Here is a 16,443-nt window from a genome sequence, read left to right as displayed (position 1 = left end):
CCTCCTCCTCCCTCCTCCCTCCCCCTCCCCCTCCCTCCTCCCCCTCCCCCCTCCATCCTCATCATCATCATCATCGTCATCCTTCAAATCGCTTTTTTCTCATGCATTGTTTTGTGCATTTCTCAGTCACGCGTATTCAAACAGCAATTTCCTCTATGTTTTCAAATATTGTTATAAAACTTTGAATTTCATGTAAATTATGCAAATTATTTCGAAGCACTGAATATTTTCAAAATCGCGTGTACTAGTGGCCTGTTGCTCGGGCCCGCCTCAACTAGATGTCAGGGTCTGAGTGGGGATGAGGGTCTGTATCATGACTGAGGTAAAACTCGAGATGCCGAGAGCGGCTTATTTGGTAGGGTGGGGTAGTATACCCTACCCATAATTTACCACCTTATTCTGGGAAAAAAGGGGGTATAATTGAAAAAGGGTGGGTATCAGTAAACCTGTGGAACAACTAGTGTCAGGAATGGCGGGAGGGAGGGAGGGAGGGAGGAGGGAGGAGGGAGGAGGGAGGAGGAGGAAGCGATAGGGATCGGGTCATGGAGGTATGGAGGAGAAGCCTTCCATGAGGAGGAGGAGGAAGGAAAAGAGAGAGGAGAAATGGTAGAAGGGAAGGTGATCTGTGATCAGTCTTTGGGAAAGGGATGAAACTTCAAATGGGAGGAAAGGATTCAGATTATTTCTTGTTCAAATTGTAGAAGGAAATGCTGGAATTCAAACAACAAAAATATTAGGTTTGAAGTGGACTGTATCTCAGCACTTTGCAGCCTTGTACTTGAATTGACTGGCCGTTCATCAAGAAACACGACTTGTCGGTGTATGAATGGTGATATAATCTGGTCATTGAATCTAAACAAGAATAGGAGGGGAGCATGAAAGAGTGTGATGTGTGTGTGGGGGGGTTCTCACCTCTTATGGTCGAATAAGGTTGGCTGAGTTTTGTGTGATATAGTGTGATATAACGGTATGATGAAAGTGAGAAGCTTGCAACTGGAACATCATCTAGTTCAACACACAGCATGCTTGCATGCTTGGCGTGAGCCTCAACCATCCTAACGCTGCCTCAGGCCCGATGACATCACGAGCGACGCCGGGGGAGAAATCTAACCGCTCCTTCCGAGCAGGAGCAGGAGCTCAGTTCATCTTCAACTTCAACTTTATCCAGCCGGGTGAACAGCCTGCTGGCACTGCCTCCTCCTCCTCTGCCTCCTCCGTCAGTGCAAACAGTGGCAATGTCACTTCGGGGGTGCCGGGGCAGAACCAAGCATCCGCTTCTCGTTCGGGGCCTGTGTTCTGCTTCAACTTCAACATCCCTGCGGGTTCGTTCCCTCCTGAGTTCATGAGGTTCAGCAATGTAGCTGAGAGTGCAGGCAGTGAGAGTAAAAGTCAGGTGTGTATTGTACTATTGGATTTCGATTTGTGATGATGTTTCCACAGAGCGCGGGGCAGCCAGCTTCTGCTGAGAAGCCCAAGGCAGCAGTGAAACAATCTGACAAGGAGAACGAGAAACCAGTCGTCAAGACTGAAGTCAAGACAGAGCCATCGGCGACCCCTGCTCCCGCTAAGCCGACTCCAGCAGCCCAACCCGGTGACTTGAATTGCAGGCCTGGGAGTTTGTGACTTGACTTGCTAACGTCTGTCGTAGCTTCTTCTGCCAGACCTTGGGAGACTACTGGTATCAAGCCTGTAGAAACGCCAGCCTGGGCTAAAGCAGCAGTTGTTCGTTCAAGTTCTTGTGGTCCTAAGAGGTGAATTTCTTACAGGGTGGGAGTGCCCCGGATGCATCAAAGTCTGCAGAGTCGAAAGGAGGTGATCTATCATATGACTGCATCATGCGACGTGATCACTACCTGGAATCTCACATGAAGAATCAGTTGCAGAGTCCAAACCAGCAGCAGCACCGGCCGCACCAGCAGCACAGGCGGCGCCGGCAGCATCCAAACCAGGTTGACCTTTGATTTCAGATCTCAGCGTGATGGGGGCGGAACATGATGGTAGAATATTCTTCCAGCTGCCTCCGCCAGACCCTGGGAGACGACGGGCATCAAAGAGGTTGAAACTCCGGCCTGGGCGAAGGCTGCGCAGGTAGCTAAAGGATTGGTTGGGACCTGATTTTAGCATGAGACGCTTACTTGGTAAACAGGGAGGGGGAACAGCTGCAGCACAGCAAAAGGCGTCAACGGGAGGTATGTTACTCGCAGTGTAAAATACTAGACTTGTCTTGCCTTTGCACATCCATTTGTGAACGTGCTCGCAGGATTTTCGTTTGCATCCTCGGCGAGCGGTACGACAGGTCTGACTCAAATCAAAACGTTGATGGTAGTGATTGGTGCTAAGGGTTTGGGCTTGCTAGCACCGGTTCTGCAACGACCACCTCTTTTGGTATGTCAACTGAGTTGGGCTCAACTGCTTGTCAAACGTCCTGGCCTTCAGGGTTTGGAACCCCTGCTACTAGCTCTGGATTCGGGTCTTCAGGGTTTGGAACCCCTGCCACTAGCTCTGGTAGCTTGTTTTGCATTCAATACTTCATGTTTTTTCCTGTTCTTACTTGGGACTTGCTCAAGGATTTGGCACAGGCACTGGAGGAACTTCACTTTTCTGTATTGCATGATGCTTTCTACTTTACATGAAGTGATTGTTTCATTTTGATAGCCTTCAATCCGTCCAGCTCCTCCTCCGCCCCCTCATCCTCCGCCTCCTCCTCCAGCACTGCTCCTACTTTTGGTATCTCATTTGTCGACACGGTGGGAGCGATTTGACATTTGTTCTTCAGGTATGGCATTTGCTACAAAATCAACCTCTTCTGGTGAGCGTGAATTTTGGGGCCATCTTGCTTCGATCTGATTCCATTCTTGTAACAGGCTTCGGTGCTTCGACCAGTGGTAGTCGGTGAACTTTGTGTGCTTGTTCGCTGACATTGCCTTAGGTTCCACCTCCTTTGGGTCGTCCTTCGGTTCATCCAGTGCCACACCCTCGTTCTCCTTTGCTTCATCTGGAGGTATCTCAGAAGGAATCTCGACCTGCTAGTCCATTCGGTGTGAACAGCGACTGACTTAGTTCCAAGGGTTCGGTTTGCCGGCGGCAGCTGACAAGACATCAACCCCAGAAAAAGTGATTCCCCTTTCAAGAAAGCCAACCGCCTCTGACTTGACTTTGAAGAATCCCTCGGCTAACCTCTCAACGCCTGCCAAGGCTGAGACACCTTCTGGCCTAGGTGAAGAAACCTCAACACCCTCTCATGCTCACCATTCCTTCAGGAGCAAGCCCCGATGCAGGATCTGCTTCCAAGGTGGTGATTTGCGAACGATCGCTTTAATTTCTGACTGTACCCCATGAAAGCTTTCGTTCAAGGCCGACAGTGCTGGTAGGAACATGAAACTTGATCCTTGTAGCAACGAGTCACGAGATTCTCTGTAGAAAAGAGTCTGATTTCAGCTGCAAATGAGGTTGGACTACCTGACGACTCCAACGACGAGGTCTGGATTGTCTCCATGATGCAAAGGAGTTCAAATGAGGCTCTTCGAAACAGGACGAAGAAGACGACATCTTGGACAGCATGCTCGCCACAGATTTGTCCTTGGAAAAGGCTCCTGCTCCATCTGCAGTTCAGAGCTCCACCCCAGCGTCAGAAAAGAAGGTCACCTTTGACCCTCCATTGAGGGTTCAACCCCCCCATGCTGATTGATCAGCAGGATGCAAGTGCTGCTCCTTTGTTCGGTTCAGCGTCAGGAGCGTCAGGTACTGATGTTGGCACCTGATCCCATGCTCGATCGCTCACGAGTTTCTTCTTTCCCCCTGTCCTCACTTCGGTTCGATCCTTGTCAACAGGAACCCCAGCATCTACAGGTGACCTCTTGCTTGCTGGAGATCCCCGTAACATGCGGACTGCCAGGCTTTTCTGGACTATCCCTTGGTGCTGGGTCGTCGACTGGAACGGGCTTCGGAGGGTCGACAGGAACAGGCTTCGGAGGGTCGACAGGAACGGGCTTCGGAGGGTCGACAGGAACAGGCTTCGGAGGGTCGACAGGAACGGGCTTCGGAGGGTCGACAGGAACAGGCTTCGGAGGGTCGACAGGAACAGGCTTCGGAGGGTCGACAGGAACGGGCTTCGGAGGGTCGACGGGAACAGGCTTCGGAGGGTCTACAGGAACGGGCTTCGGAGGGTCGACGGGAACAGGCTTCGGAGGGTCGACAGGAACGGGCTTCGGAGGGTCGACAGGAACAGGCTTCGGAGGGTCGACAGGAACAGGCTTCGGAGGGTCGACAGGAACAGGCTTCGGAGGGTCGACAGGAACGGGCTTCGGAGGGTCGACAGGAACGGGCTTCGGAGGGTCGACAGGAACAGGCTTCGGAGGGTCTACAGGAACGGGCTTCGGAGGGTCGACGGGAACAGGCTTCGGAGGGTCGACAGGAACGGGCTTCGGAGGGTCTACAGGAACGGGCTTCGGAGGGTCGACAGGAGCAGGCTTCGGAGGGTCGACAGGAACAGGCTTTGGGTTTGGATCGACTTCAACATCCTTCGGTCCGTCTTCCCTGCTCCTTGTGTGTGATGGGCTGACTTTGACTTGCCCGACAGGTTTCGCGTCTCAGGTTGAAAGTGCCATGGTTGCCCTAATGTGCTCTGATCGCTTGCTAGGCTACTCCCTCCTTCGGAACCTCGCAGCCCCTTGGAGGAGCCAAGACAGGAGCAAGCTTCTCTTTCGGAACTTCCTCTTCACAGAGTACCATCGCCTTCGGGCAGCAGCAGGTGCAACTTGCTAGTCCTGTCTGATCCCCGGCCGACCGCATGCGCAGGCTCTGGGCAGTTCAACACAAACCGCTGCTTCCTTCTCGTCCTTCTCGTCTCCTGGTGGAACAACCTTTGGTGAGCACCGGCAAATCCTCCTGCTTCCTTGGCCCTCCAGCCAGCTGTCGGGGAGACCGATGCCATGCCTTCTACCCCTCGTTCTTTCGGAACCCGCTCTCCTGCTCCTCTCTTCCTCCTCTTTGCCTTGTGTTTTATTGCTCCCCTGTTCCTCCTCTCTCTTACTGTCCTGCTCGCTTCCTCCTGCCCGCCTACCTTGCTCTCCTCACTCTCCATGCCTCAGGTGGAGGTACCTCTTTCGGTGGCTTCGGGTCGGGTGGCGGCGCTTCTTTCACTGCTGCCGTCTCCATGCAGGGCTCGCCGGGCATGGCGTTCGGGGGTGCCAACACCAGCTTCGGCTCTTCCACTCCCAAGGCTCCTGTAAGCTTCTCCCCTTGCCCCTTGCTCGACCTCACCTGCACTCCACCTAGAACGATCCTCGCCTACAGCGAAGAGCGTAAGCACGGGAGCGATGTGCCGCAGGGACTGAAGACGCGGAGCTGCCATTGGGAGCTGCCATTGGGCAGCTCGCGTGCAGATGGAGGAGGATACGAGCTGATGATTTGTTCCCCTCCCCTCCTGTACACACACCAAACTGTCCTCCGTCGCCTCTGCAGCTGCTGATTGGTTGATCTCGACCTCCTGTTGGGTGACGAGGTGCAGCGTTATCAGCTCGGCACTCCGATACTCGGCAAAGAAGAGTCTTTCATGCTGAAATCATTCAATGAATCCAAGGAATACCCAAACACTCTCCGATTTACATGACATGATATGTTATGATACGACAATACCACATGACAGTTTCTAATCACCAACACCTCCCGCCTCATACCTTCTTGTCACCTCTACCTTGCCATCTACCTCTTCTCCCCACTCCTCTACCTGCTCCCTCTACCTCACACCTTTACCTCCCCTCCTGGCTTTGTTCCTCGTACTTCACACTCAACAATAAGAACAATAAACATCCTATTCCTCTCTTCCTCTGCCCTCGTCGCTGTACAAAAGAATACATATCCAGCTTAAGCTGTTGCTTCCTCCGCCTCCTGCTGACCTCCCTCCGCATTTCCCTGCTTACCCACTTGCTGCGGGCCAGCATGATTCTGTCCCATCCAGTTTCCTTTGGATCCCTTCTGCCCCCGATCTCGCCTCCCCCCATCCCCCCTGTTGTCTCGTTGGTTCCTTCCCTCGCCCTCGCCCTCTCCTCCTCTCTGCCCGTTTCCGTTGTCATATCTCGTCTGCTTCTTGCCCTTGTGACGAGCCTGATGATCTCTGACTCGTCCACCTGATTCTCCTTCAGTGACCGTCACATCTCCCCCTCCCTCCTCCCTCTCCTCCTCCTCCATCCTCTCCCACCTATATCTCCTTTTCCCTCCTCTCTTCGCTGTCTACTACCTTGTCCGTGATTCCCTCCAGGAAAGTTGCGCATGCCTCTGTTGCCCTTCCTGTCCTGACCAGCCGCGTACATCGGCATGGTGAAGTCCCACCCGCTGGCTGCGGTAGCGGCATAGACCTGAGGCGAAGGGTCAGAGAGGAGGAGAAGCGCGTCTGAACTGACCGCTTGCTGGCCCTGCATGGCCTCGGCCATCGGCTGCATGGTCGGGTCATACGCTACCTCGGGCATCATTCCAACTAGAGCGAGTGACGTCAGCACTCGACGCTCCACCACCAAGCGCTCCTGTCACCTCGCTGCATAGCGAAATTGGCCGGGGCCGGGCCGGCCATGTAAGGAGAGGAGGGCATGGCGGTGGCAGGATAGGGCTGAGCCATGTCGATCCCATGAGGGGGCGCTTGATCCGCCATCCCCTGTGCCCTCTGTGCGAAGACAGCGTTGACCTGTAGCAGATCAGATGACCCGATCCCAGCACCAGCCCAGCTGTCCTCCACCTGTGCGATATAGTCGAAGATGTGCTTTACTCCCTTGGCGAGGTCGCCGTAGGAGCAGGACAAGTACATAGAGTTGTCTCCGACAGTGATAATCTTCACTCTCTCCTCGCTGTACTCAGCGTATCTCCTCAGATGCTCCACACCTGGCAGCTCCTGCTTCCTGTAGAGAGCTGTGAGACAGGAGGAGGCACGAGGTAGGCGCGGGAAGGCAATGGAGGAGACAACAATCGAGGGAAGTCAGCACTGGAGAGCGACAGGAGAAGAGAACAGGAGAAGGAGGGAGGCAGGAGGAAGGAGAGTACTGACATGATGACGTTTCCTGTGTTGTCAAAGGTTGGCATTTCGAGACAGAGGTGGGCAAGTCTGACAATGTCACGGAGGATATGGTCGGGGAAGACGTAAAGGAGCTGCTGATACAACATCGGGTTCGATAGCATGTTTAGAGTCTTCACAAGCACGGCCACGCTCTCCAACAGCCTGCTGAGGGCTGCATCCGAGACCTTGTCCTCTCCGTTTGCTCCTGCCGCCTCTCCCTCCACGGAGGGAGTGGAGTCAGAGGCCGTGAGGTTCGTTTCTCCTGCAACTCTGCTCTCCTCAGCTGCCTCAGGTTTGATCTGCTGCTGTCCCTGGCTGCTGAACGTGTCGTTGGAATCAGTCTCTGACACCTTGAGATCGTCTCCTTCATCTCCATTCATCTGCGGCTTGCTCGTGTTGGAATCCGAGCTCTTGGGCTGCTGCAGGCACAGTGAGACGGGCAGCAGCGAGAGATGGAGGGGGGGAGCCAGAAGGAAAACGATGGATAGAAAGATGAAAGAAGTGGCGAGGAGGAGCAGAGAGGGAGAGAGCGGTTGGTTCTTACCTCGAGGACATTCCCAGCCTCCGCAGAGACTTCGAGAGTCTCGAAGGTCAAGAGGATTTGTTGGAGCTCATCGTTCAAGACTTTGAGCGTTGGCTTGCTCTGAACCAACACTTCTTGCTCAGCGTTCAAGCTCTCTGTCTTGGTCTCCAGCCCTTCGATCTTGAGCAGCTTTTTCCTAACATTACGAAGACGCTGTTGTCTCACGTCAATCCCGATCCAGGGAGGGCTGTGAGACTTACCTTGCTCACTGTCTTCACGTAAGGGTTTTCCTTAGTCTCATCCATCCTGACCGCTCAGTCAGCACCGTCATACCAACCATACTCCTCCAACTGATCTCTTGACTCCTATCCGAAGTGAACCTTCCTCAAGAACAGACAGGCATATCGGCACTCTCTCGGATGTTGAAACACATTCAGATAACTGCAGGAAGCTTATAGTGGAGTGAATCTATAGAGAAGTATGGATGATGCATGGTTATGCAGATGTGGATCACTCCAAGAATCAGACTGCCAGTGTACATGGGACAGAGGAACGGAAGATGGCGACGAAGGAAACTGGCACGATGAAACCAGGATGGCGAGTAAAGATAGTCGCAACAAGGATTGCATAGAGGAAGGAGAAGCGACAGAGTGCAAAGGTAGAGGGAATCGACCCATCGACACTGGCAAAACATCAGATCATAATTGGTGTTGAACGAACAAGAAGGTTGTTGAACGAACAGGCTTGTGAAAGAGGAGAGGTTGTTGTGGCACTGGACATCAACACAAATGAGGATGAGGAGGAGGAGGAGGAGGAGGAGGAGGAGCATGAGAAGGAGGGGGAGGATGAAGCGGGGTGAGGGAGGGAGGGAGGGAGGAAACATTTTCGCCAGCGGAAGGCGACTACATGGTCGTGTGAGCAGGTGATGTCACAAGGGGTGGGGTACTAGATCAATCTGGGTAGGGGTCAGCAAGAGTGAAAGGGATCAATGCCAGGGTGGGTGGTAAATAACTTGCATACCCCTCCATATCTCACAAAATCCTTCCTATCAGGTAGGTAGGGGTGATAGGACCAGGAACTCTGGGTGTGACTGGGCTTTACGGGGGTGGGTGCTTGTCCCGATGGGTGGTAATCGTGTAGGAATGGGGATTCCTGGGAGTGGTTCCAAGCGGTGGGTGGGGGTAGTGTGAGCAGGGGTGGGAAATTCCTCTGAGTTACGGAAGGGGTAAAATGGAGGCAAAGTGAAGAGAAATACCAGGGTAGGGTTAATTTTGAATAGGGTAGTGGATCAGCGGACAATTTTAGGTGGGGTGGAATAGGGGTAGGGTGGTAGATCCTGATGGGTGATTTATGAGTGATCAGTATTGACAAGGGGGGTAGTGGTAGTCTGACGTGTTCAATGGGGTGGGTGGTTCCAGTATGAATGGAGGGGTACCTTGAATGCGTCCATGGGGTACAAGAATGGCTTTGATACCACCGGTACTTGACTCAATGAAAAGAAGGGTGTACTACCCTACCCTTATCATGAGGTTTATTCTTATATCAAAAGTACCGGTACTTGATGACAACGTACCCCTCGAGGATGACGTGGACAGGGACTCAAGGTCCACCTACTACCCCCATCATTCCTACCACCCAAAGTTTTCCTGAATCACGGTTGACAAAAGAGGGTAGGGTACAAATTTTTTTTATGAGTCACAGTGGTACTTCAAGCAACCTGAGTGGCAGAGTCGGACGGCCGGGCGGCGGCCCGGCACTGCCCTGCCTGCGGCGCGCGGCACTGCCCGGCGGGCCCGGCTGAGTGGAGGCTCCGGGATTCGCCGCGGCGGCCCGCCCGCGGCCGGCCGGGCGGCGAGCGTACTGACGGTTCAATGGAGCCCCTGCCGACTCGGGCACAGTGACCATCATGGCATGGGCCGCGCTTGCCGAGCCTCGCCCGGGAGCGCGGTGCCACGGAGGCTCACTGGCCTCAGTGACCGTCCGTCAGTGTCACGGTCCGTGGCACCGTGGTAGCCGCTCACTTCCCGGCACAGTCTGCGGCAGCGCCGGGCCCGGCCGGCCCGCCGTGGCCGCGGTGTCACCAACCGTGACGGTGCGTGCAGTGCCGGTGACCTCGGACCGTCCGACACCGCCGCGGCCGGGCGGCGCCCCGGCGGGCCGTGGCCGCCCGGGCGACTCCGGGTCCGACTCGCGGCGGTACACTGACAGTGCCACCGGCGGCCCAACTTCAAGGCTTGCCGGCCGCCCGGCACACCGTGTGACTGATCGGACCGTCGGACTCAGTGAGTGAATTGCCAACGCCGGAACTTTTGACACCTGACCATCGGGTCATGGGATGACCGTCCGTCTGACTTACTAATGAAACACTGAATTCAAGAATCTACACGAGTCATAGGAACTTGAAAGAAGAGATGATGCATGTACAAGAATGCGGCCCTGTGTCAAGTTCGCACCGAGATCAAGGCAGGAAAGGTACAAGTCTAGCATCAAGGTCGAAGGTACCGTCCTTCCGCAGCGATACCATCTGAAACCCAGGTTCAAGGCAGCAAGGACCAGGCCTCCAGCCCTTCGTGGGATCATACTGATGGCAGGTAGCGGGAGCTCCGACTTGCATGCAGCTAATAGTTGCCCGGCATCGCGTGTCGGAGTGGAGGTGACCGTGAAGCATCAGCCTCGCATTGGGGTGGTTTGACAGCACGGCAAGGAGCTCTTCTCCGTTTTTGAGACAGTTTTCTGTCCAAAGGTTTTCCTGCAAGAGAACACATTTATGCTATGAAAGTGTCTGCAAGAAAGACGGGTACCTGCGTTCTTGGTTCTGGTGATAGTGGGGGGTGGTGGATTGCCAGGACACACGGTTGTCCCCGTCGTTCACTCAGCGAGCTCTCTATCCACCGCAGGTCCCCATCCTCTATCCTCCCGAAGATCTCGCCTTCAACGTGCGTAGATACCATCAGAATACTCCATGCGCCTAGCGGGAAAGCGCACGGCCTGCCGGGTCCGTTTGATCCAACCATTCCATGCTTCATGAAGACTTCGGACATTCTTCCGACGTCATCATGGTTCCCAGGGACGTAAAGGACAGGGGTGTTCTTTGTGTTCCAGGCCTTAGCAATAAGATCAGCTATCATTTCATACGCCTCGATGGACTCGTCGTGTGTGAAATCCCCAGTCATCAAGACAGCGTCGGGTTGAGTTGCGACACTCAGGGCATTCTGCACTATAAACTTGAGGGATTCGTAGGGCAGTATGCCGGAGGAAAGCATGGATGATGGGTCTTTGAAGACATGAAAGTCTGTTATGTGAACAACTCTCAAAGCCTCCTCCTCCTCCTCCTCCTCCTCCTCCTCCTCCTCCTCCTCCTCCTCCTCCTCCTCCTGTCCCCCAACCTTCCCCTCCATTTCCACCTTCGCCTTAGAGCGCTACGATCCCTCTCATCACCCATCCCATGACCTCTTCCAGGACCCCTCCTTTCGTAATCAATATCGGTAATAACGGTCAAATATAACGACAATAACTGTTTATCAACGACCTTGTAACGTATGAAAAAAGAACATAAGCAGGAGCACGAGGACTTCTTTTTTAGGTGGCGGCGCATGTCGGGGAGAAAGAAGGAGACGAGGCGAGGAGGAGAGGGACGCGAGGGAGGAGGAGGGGGGAGGGTGAGATTGAAGGATGGGCGTCAGAGGTGGAGATAGATGCTCTGTTGACAATCGATGGTGATGGGATGGAGAGTTGAGTATATGGTTGAGAGTGAGTGGCGATGTGACGTACTCCTGCGAAGTTATAAGTGATGTGATGAGCAAGCGTGTTGGGTAAAGAAATGCGCGTTTGTAAACGGCTCTTTGAAAATATTTCAATGTTCTGATGGTGAGAATACTGATAATGAAGGTTCCATTCAGGAAGGATGGAAAAGTGAGATGAGATAATTGAGGGGTCAAGGCAAACAAGGGGACGAGAATGTATGAAGGGTGATCATCTAGCTTATGACGCGTGGAAAGGAATGAGAAACATCTTCTTAGGAACATCTTGTTAGCAAACATTGATGTTCTTACGTTGTTTATGATGTCGGCATTATATGAGGAAGTTCCAAACCGTGAAACGCTAGAATTTCGTCAGTGTGTTCAGAGGACGATTGGCTTGTGTGAGACGAGGGTATATGTGTTACCAGTGAAGGGTTTATGTGAGTGTTCTGTTGTCACAGGGCAACAGCAAAACTCACTTTATCTAGATTGAGAAGGAGATCATAGATGTAGATTCAGACCTTGCGCAACCGGGTATGAGGGTGGTGTAGCCCTTGCTTTACTTCTTGTAAGGTAGACAAGGTTGAGGGCGTGTCATGAGTCTGCCTTGAGTGTGTGGATTTTTTTCTTGAATTCTTGCATGCGTTCACAACATAACATCTCGTTCTCTTTTCGTGTCACTCATCGTGACTGTAACTGATTCAATCATCAGCCCCAAACACTTTTCTGAGTTCTCACACTCTTCGGCAGGGGGAACTAGGATGCAGATTTTCGTTAAGACTCTGACGGGGAAGACCATCACCCTCGAGGTCGAGTCCTCGGACACCATCGACATGGTCAAGAGCAAGATCCAGGACAAGGAAGGAATCCCTCCGGATCAGCAGCGCCTCATCTTCGCCGGAAAGCAGCTCGAGGATGGCAGAACCCTCGCGGACTACAACATCCAGAAGGAATCTACTCTCCACCTTGTCTTGCGTCTCCGTGGAGGGATCATCGAGCCCTCCCTCTTGGTTCTTGCCCGCAAGTACCGCACTGACAAGAAGATTTGCAGAAGGTGATATATATTCTTCACCCTCTTCTTCCTGTTGGCTGACGCGAGTCGATAGGTGCTACGCTCGTCTCCCCCTCCGCGCTGTGAACTGCCGCAAGAAGAAGTGCGGTCACAGCAGCCAGCTCCGCTTGAAGAAGAAGCTCAAGTAAACTCCGAAAGTTACCTCTAGACCACTATGTTCTTAGGACATCATCAAATACAAAATTTGGATGCATGGAGTATGTTGAAAGTGATCTCATTCCATTCATTAAGCTTTCCTCCACCTATCTCCTGAGAGTTTCATTGCCTTCTTCGCAATGCCGATATACATTGAATATTTACACGAGCCATGTAGTCTGCCCAGGGCGGGCGGTAGATGCAACAGCCTGCAATTTTCATTCACTTGCTGAAGGCAGCAGGTGAACCATACCTGATAGCCGTTGGCCTCCAGTGCGCGGCGGTCTTCGATGTCCCACATGTCATACCCGGCCTTGCGGAGATCTGGAGCGACAGATCGATCACGACGGGGAGAGAGGAAGAGGAAGAAACGAACCTTCCTCAGTGCCGATAAGAAGAATTTCACACAATGACCACACTATCCAGAGGAAGTAGAAGTCGGGGATGGACCAGAGCACCCCCATGAAGATGTACTGCATCTTCAAGTCCAGACAAGCATCGTTGCTTAGAATGCCGCATCCATCCCACCAGATCCGATGCAGGAGGACATGGAGGACGATCGTAAGGATCGTTTTGAGCGCCTTCCAGTGGAGATAAACTCTGAGATGCTCGAGATGTCCTATCCTGTTTCATAGATCTCTCACCGATGGGTATGGCAAGAGAGGGAGTGAGGGATGGGGAAGGGAGCAGGAGGGAGTGAGGGATGATAGAGGAGGGAGGGAGAGGAGGGAGATGAGGGAGAGGGTTGGGGAGGGAGGAGGGAGGGAGGGAGGGATGGAGGAGGGAAGGAGGACGAGAGACAGCAAGGACGAGGGAGAAGTGCGAGAAGAGGGGAAAAAGTGTCTGTGATGGTGCAAGAAAGGACCTGGCAGCTATGGCGCCGTTGAAAGAGAAGTACAAAGTTAAGAAGGAGAGCAGGAGAAAAGCTCTGCTGCTCCTCATCATAATCCTGCTGCTTCCAAACTCCGTGTGTCCATTCCCAATGGCACCGAACGCACTGTTGTCTGCATGCCGATTGACTATCTCCGGATTCGCAAGTTCCACACAGCAGCTGATGAAGAGGAAGATTGAGGAAACGAAGTCCAAGAGCGCGATGGCGTATGCACCGAAACGGAGCGTGATGCAGAAGAAGAAGCCATCGGCGAGCGGGAAGCTTGACATTTGTGTAATGGAGGGAGGGGCGTTTCAACTGACGAGCGACATGCTGCCGTAACCTGACATGCTTGTCAGATGAGAAAGCGTCTGCGCTGTAAAAGAGAGCGAGTGAGATGGGATTGTTAATGGTGGTTGTAGTGGTGGTTGAAATTGTAATTGGGATGTGAAAGGATGGGATCGGTTGGGATCGGTCGGAAACTGAAGGGAGGGGAAGGGAGGATGGGGGAAATGAAAACATAGCAGAGCAGGGCAGAGGAGGGCAGGGCAGGGCAGGGCAGGGCAGGGCAAAAGGCAGAGCAAGGCAGAGCAAGGCAGAGCATGGCATGGCATGGCATGGCATGGCATGGCATGGCATGGCATGGCATGGCATGGCAGGGCATGGCATGGCAGGGCAGGGCAGGGCAGGGCAGGGCAGGGCAGATATGATATGACAAGAGAGTTATGAAAGTATGTGCTGTGATCGTGAATGTGCTGTAACTGATATGATGCGCTTGTTTCAGTACCAGCAGCCATGTTTCCTATTTCAGGAGGGGAGACCAAGGTAGGGGTGGTATTTCCCAACAATGGAAGAGGAAAGGACGGGTACTTCAAACACGGGTACCTTTTCCCAGATAAAACTTATGATTAGGGGGGTGATGTGAGAGGCGGGGTAGTAACGGGTATGAGGGGGATGATGTGAAGTGCTGGATCCTCTCGAATCGCTTCAGAAGAAATGCTACACTGCTGCTGCTCCTCCTCGTCCTGCTTCGCCGCCTCCTGCTTCTCCTCCTCCTCCTCCTCCTCCTCTTACTTCTCCTCCTCCTCCATCATCATCATCATCTCCTCCTCCTCCTCCCCCTCCTCATTATCCCCCTCCTCATTATCCTCCTCCTCCTCCGTCCTCCCCCCCTCCTGGTCCCCTTGATTCTCCTCCTCCCCCTCTTCTCCCTATCCTGCTCATCATCCTGACGATCTTGATCCTGAATTTCTTCCTCTCCTCCTCCTACTGAGCCTGATCCTGAATATCCTTCCTCTCTCCACTTTTTCCTTCTCCCTGAATCCTTTACTCCTCGTCCTTCCATTATCACAATCCTAGTCGCTTTCCTCTTCCTTACTTCTTGTTTTCCCCTCCAAGTGTTTGCTTCCAATGTTCAAAACTCTTCTGTACATAACCATGATCATGTTTTCTCTTATTGGCTCTTTAAACGATCTTGACATGCCATCTTTCGTGGCGAACTCTTCTCTTTTTATTCCTTGACATCTGACATCTTCCTCAAAGGTTGCTCCTCTACAGGGAGGTGTTCTGCTTCAAACCTCCTTTCTATCAACTAGGAACCTTCATGACTGCACTCTTACTCCAGTGAGATAGGGGAAGGGGCCAGTAGCTGTTGCCGTGACTGTTTTTGCCTCCTTCCCAACCTCTCCCTCTCTCTCTCTCCCCTCAAACTCTCTCCCTCGACTCTTTCTGCCGTCCCTCCTTCGCCCCTGAGAGTACGATCATGTCCAACATAAAGTTCAGCTTCTCCATGAGGGGAATAGCTCCGGGGGTGTCGGAGGAGGAGCTTCAAAGTTTCTTCTCTCAGTTTGGATCGGTTGTGAGCGTGAAACAAGTTCCTCTCAAGCCCGGCATGACGACGGGAGCCGCGTACGGTAAGAGCCATAATCATTCCTTGCTGTATCCCTCCTAGCACTACCAGTGGGGAAATGTCTCTCCCTTTTCTTTCCTGTTCCTCCCCCTCCTCCCGCTCGTGCTCCTTCTCTTCCTCCTCCTGCTCCTCCTGCTCATCCTCTTAGTCTCCCTCTTACATGTCTGCCTGCAGTGAACTTTTCATCCGGAGAAGCGTCTGACATCCTGGCCCTCAACAACACATCTCCTCCCTTCAACCAAGGGATGTCCATCAGCATCCGACAGCAGGCAAACTTTCTCGCTCGGGCAGTGGCTGCTGTGAAAGAGATTCAGTTCAGCGTGTCGGTCAGAGGAGTACACTGGACGGTCGGGCAGGAGCCGCTCTCGAGGGAGTTTTCACAGCATGCCAAGATCCACTCGATTAAGATGGCTGATGCACTGATGCACCATCGGCTGGCTACGAGGGCAGCGTACATCAACTTCGCTGAGGGGACAAGGAAGCTGTGCTAGCCTACGACGGGAAGACCCCGGACTGGAACGAGGGTTGCATGCTGTCTGTCAGGGAGCAGGACGCCAGCGTTGCTAGAGCAGCAGCAGCCAAGCCGATCACTGCGAAGATGCAGATGATGGCTCCTCCTGCGCCAGAGATCCTGCTGTCCAAGAAGAGGAAGGAGGAGCTGACGGCGACGAGCCTGTCGGACGAGGAGGAGGAGGAGGAGGGGAATAGCGTCTCGGCCCCTTCCTCCTCCACTCCTTCTCGTGTTCTTACCACCGAGGAGCAGAAGTTTCTGCAGATGCAGGCAGAGTCAGCAGAGGAGACGCAGAAGAAGGAGGTGAAAGTTCTGTCGCTGCAGACGAAGGGGGCCGAGAAGAAGAACCATGTCGAGAGGGAAGAGAAGAAGAAGCAGAGGAGTATCGAGGAGGAGAAGCCTGTCGTTGTGCCCCCGGAAGCCCTGCGAGGAGGATTATTGTCCAGTTCGATGAGACGAGCTCTGCAGCAGCAGCAGCAGCAGCAGCAGCAGCAGGATGGCCCCCCGAAGTTTGCTGGAGGTCTAATCTCGGGAAGTAAGAGGAAGGTGAGGAGAGGACGGAAGAGAGGGGAGGGGAGGAGATTCCAGAGCCGAGGAGGAGGAGTAGGCGGAGGAGCAGCAGCAGCAGCAGCAGCAG

The 16,443-nt window shown here is 53.5% G+C and overlaps 6 protein-coding genes across 6 annotated transcripts; 2 read left to right on the top strand and 4 right to left on the bottom strand.

Annotated features, from left to right (window-relative positions):
• Nucleotides 1–3,906: 3,906 nt before the first annotated feature.
• Nucleotides 3,907–4,482, bottom strand: GUITHDRAFT_82239 (hypothetical protein; the record flags this gene model as incomplete). The annotated part of the gene is made up of 1 exon (XM_005819453.1): nucleotides 3,907–4,482. A coding segment is annotated over one exon (576 nt), but the record flags the coding sequence as incomplete, so codon positions are not given.
• Nucleotides 4,483–5,865: 1,383 nt separating this feature from the next.
• GUITHDRAFT_148553 (hypothetical protein) lies at nucleotides 5,866–7,873 on the bottom strand (the record flags this gene model as incomplete). Its single annotated transcript, XM_005819452.1, has 7 exons — nucleotides 5,866–6,137; nucleotides 6,239–6,356; nucleotides 6,402–6,475; nucleotides 6,529–6,890; nucleotides 7,037–7,464; nucleotides 7,590–7,781; nucleotides 7,829–7,873. The coding sequence occupies 7 exons, from the start codon at nucleotides 7,871–7,873 to the stop codon at nucleotides 5,866–5,868; spliced, it is 1,491 nt and encodes a 496-aa protein (XP_005819509.1).
• A 2,153-nt stretch (nucleotides 7,874–10,026) lies between these two features.
• GUITHDRAFT_82214 (hypothetical protein) lies at nucleotides 10,027–10,966 on the bottom strand (the record flags this gene model as incomplete). The annotated part of the gene is made up of 2 exons (XM_005819451.1): nucleotides 10,027–10,317; nucleotides 10,370–10,966. The coding sequence occupies 2 exons, from the start codon at nucleotides 10,964–10,966 to the stop codon at nucleotides 10,027–10,029; spliced, it is 888 nt and encodes a 295-aa protein (XP_005819508.1).
• A 1,090-nt stretch (nucleotides 10,967–12,056) lies between these two features.
• Nucleotides 12,057–12,578, top strand: GUITHDRAFT_175439 (Ubiquitin/60s ribosomal protein L40 fusion protein). The gene is made up of 2 exons (XM_005819469.1): nucleotides 12,057–12,362; nucleotides 12,415–12,578. Exons 1-2 carry the CDS (start codon nucleotides 12,070–12,072, stop codon nucleotides 12,506–12,508), a joined length of 387 nt encoding a protein of 128 aa, XP_005819526.1. The 5' UTR covers nucleotides 12,057–12,069; the 3' UTR covers nucleotides 12,509–12,578.
• A 98-nt stretch (nucleotides 12,579–12,676) lies between these two features.
• GUITHDRAFT_148550 (hypothetical protein) lies at nucleotides 12,677–13,995 on the bottom strand (the record flags this gene model as incomplete). The annotated part of the gene is made up of 5 exons (XM_005819450.1): nucleotides 12,677–12,724; nucleotides 12,769–12,839; nucleotides 12,892–13,139; nucleotides 13,381–13,668; nucleotides 13,730–13,995. 5 exons carry the CDS (start codon nucleotides 13,993–13,995, stop codon nucleotides 12,677–12,679), a joined length of 921 nt encoding a protein of 306 aa, XP_005819507.1.
• Nucleotides 13,996–15,148: 1,153 nt separating this feature from the next.
• GUITHDRAFT_121277 (hypothetical protein) lies at nucleotides 15,149–16,352 on the top strand (the record flags this gene model as incomplete). Its single annotated transcript, XM_005819449.1, has 3 exons — nucleotides 15,149–15,299; nucleotides 15,470–15,779; nucleotides 15,839–16,352. Coding segments are annotated over 3 exons (975 nt in total), but the record flags the coding sequence as incomplete, so codon positions are not given.
• Between the last annotated feature and the right edge of the window lie 91 nt (nucleotides 16,353–16,443).

This window comes from Guillardia theta, assembly GCF_000315625.1.
Source record: "Guillardia theta CCMP2712 unplaced genomic scaffold GUITHscaffold_222, whole genome shotgun sequence".
Classification (NCBI taxonomy): Eukaryota; class Cryptophyceae; order Pyrenomonadales; family Geminigeraceae; genus Guillardia; species Guillardia theta.
Note: the sequence above shows the minus strand (reverse complement) of the source record. Positions and strands in the feature narration are given on the sequence as shown.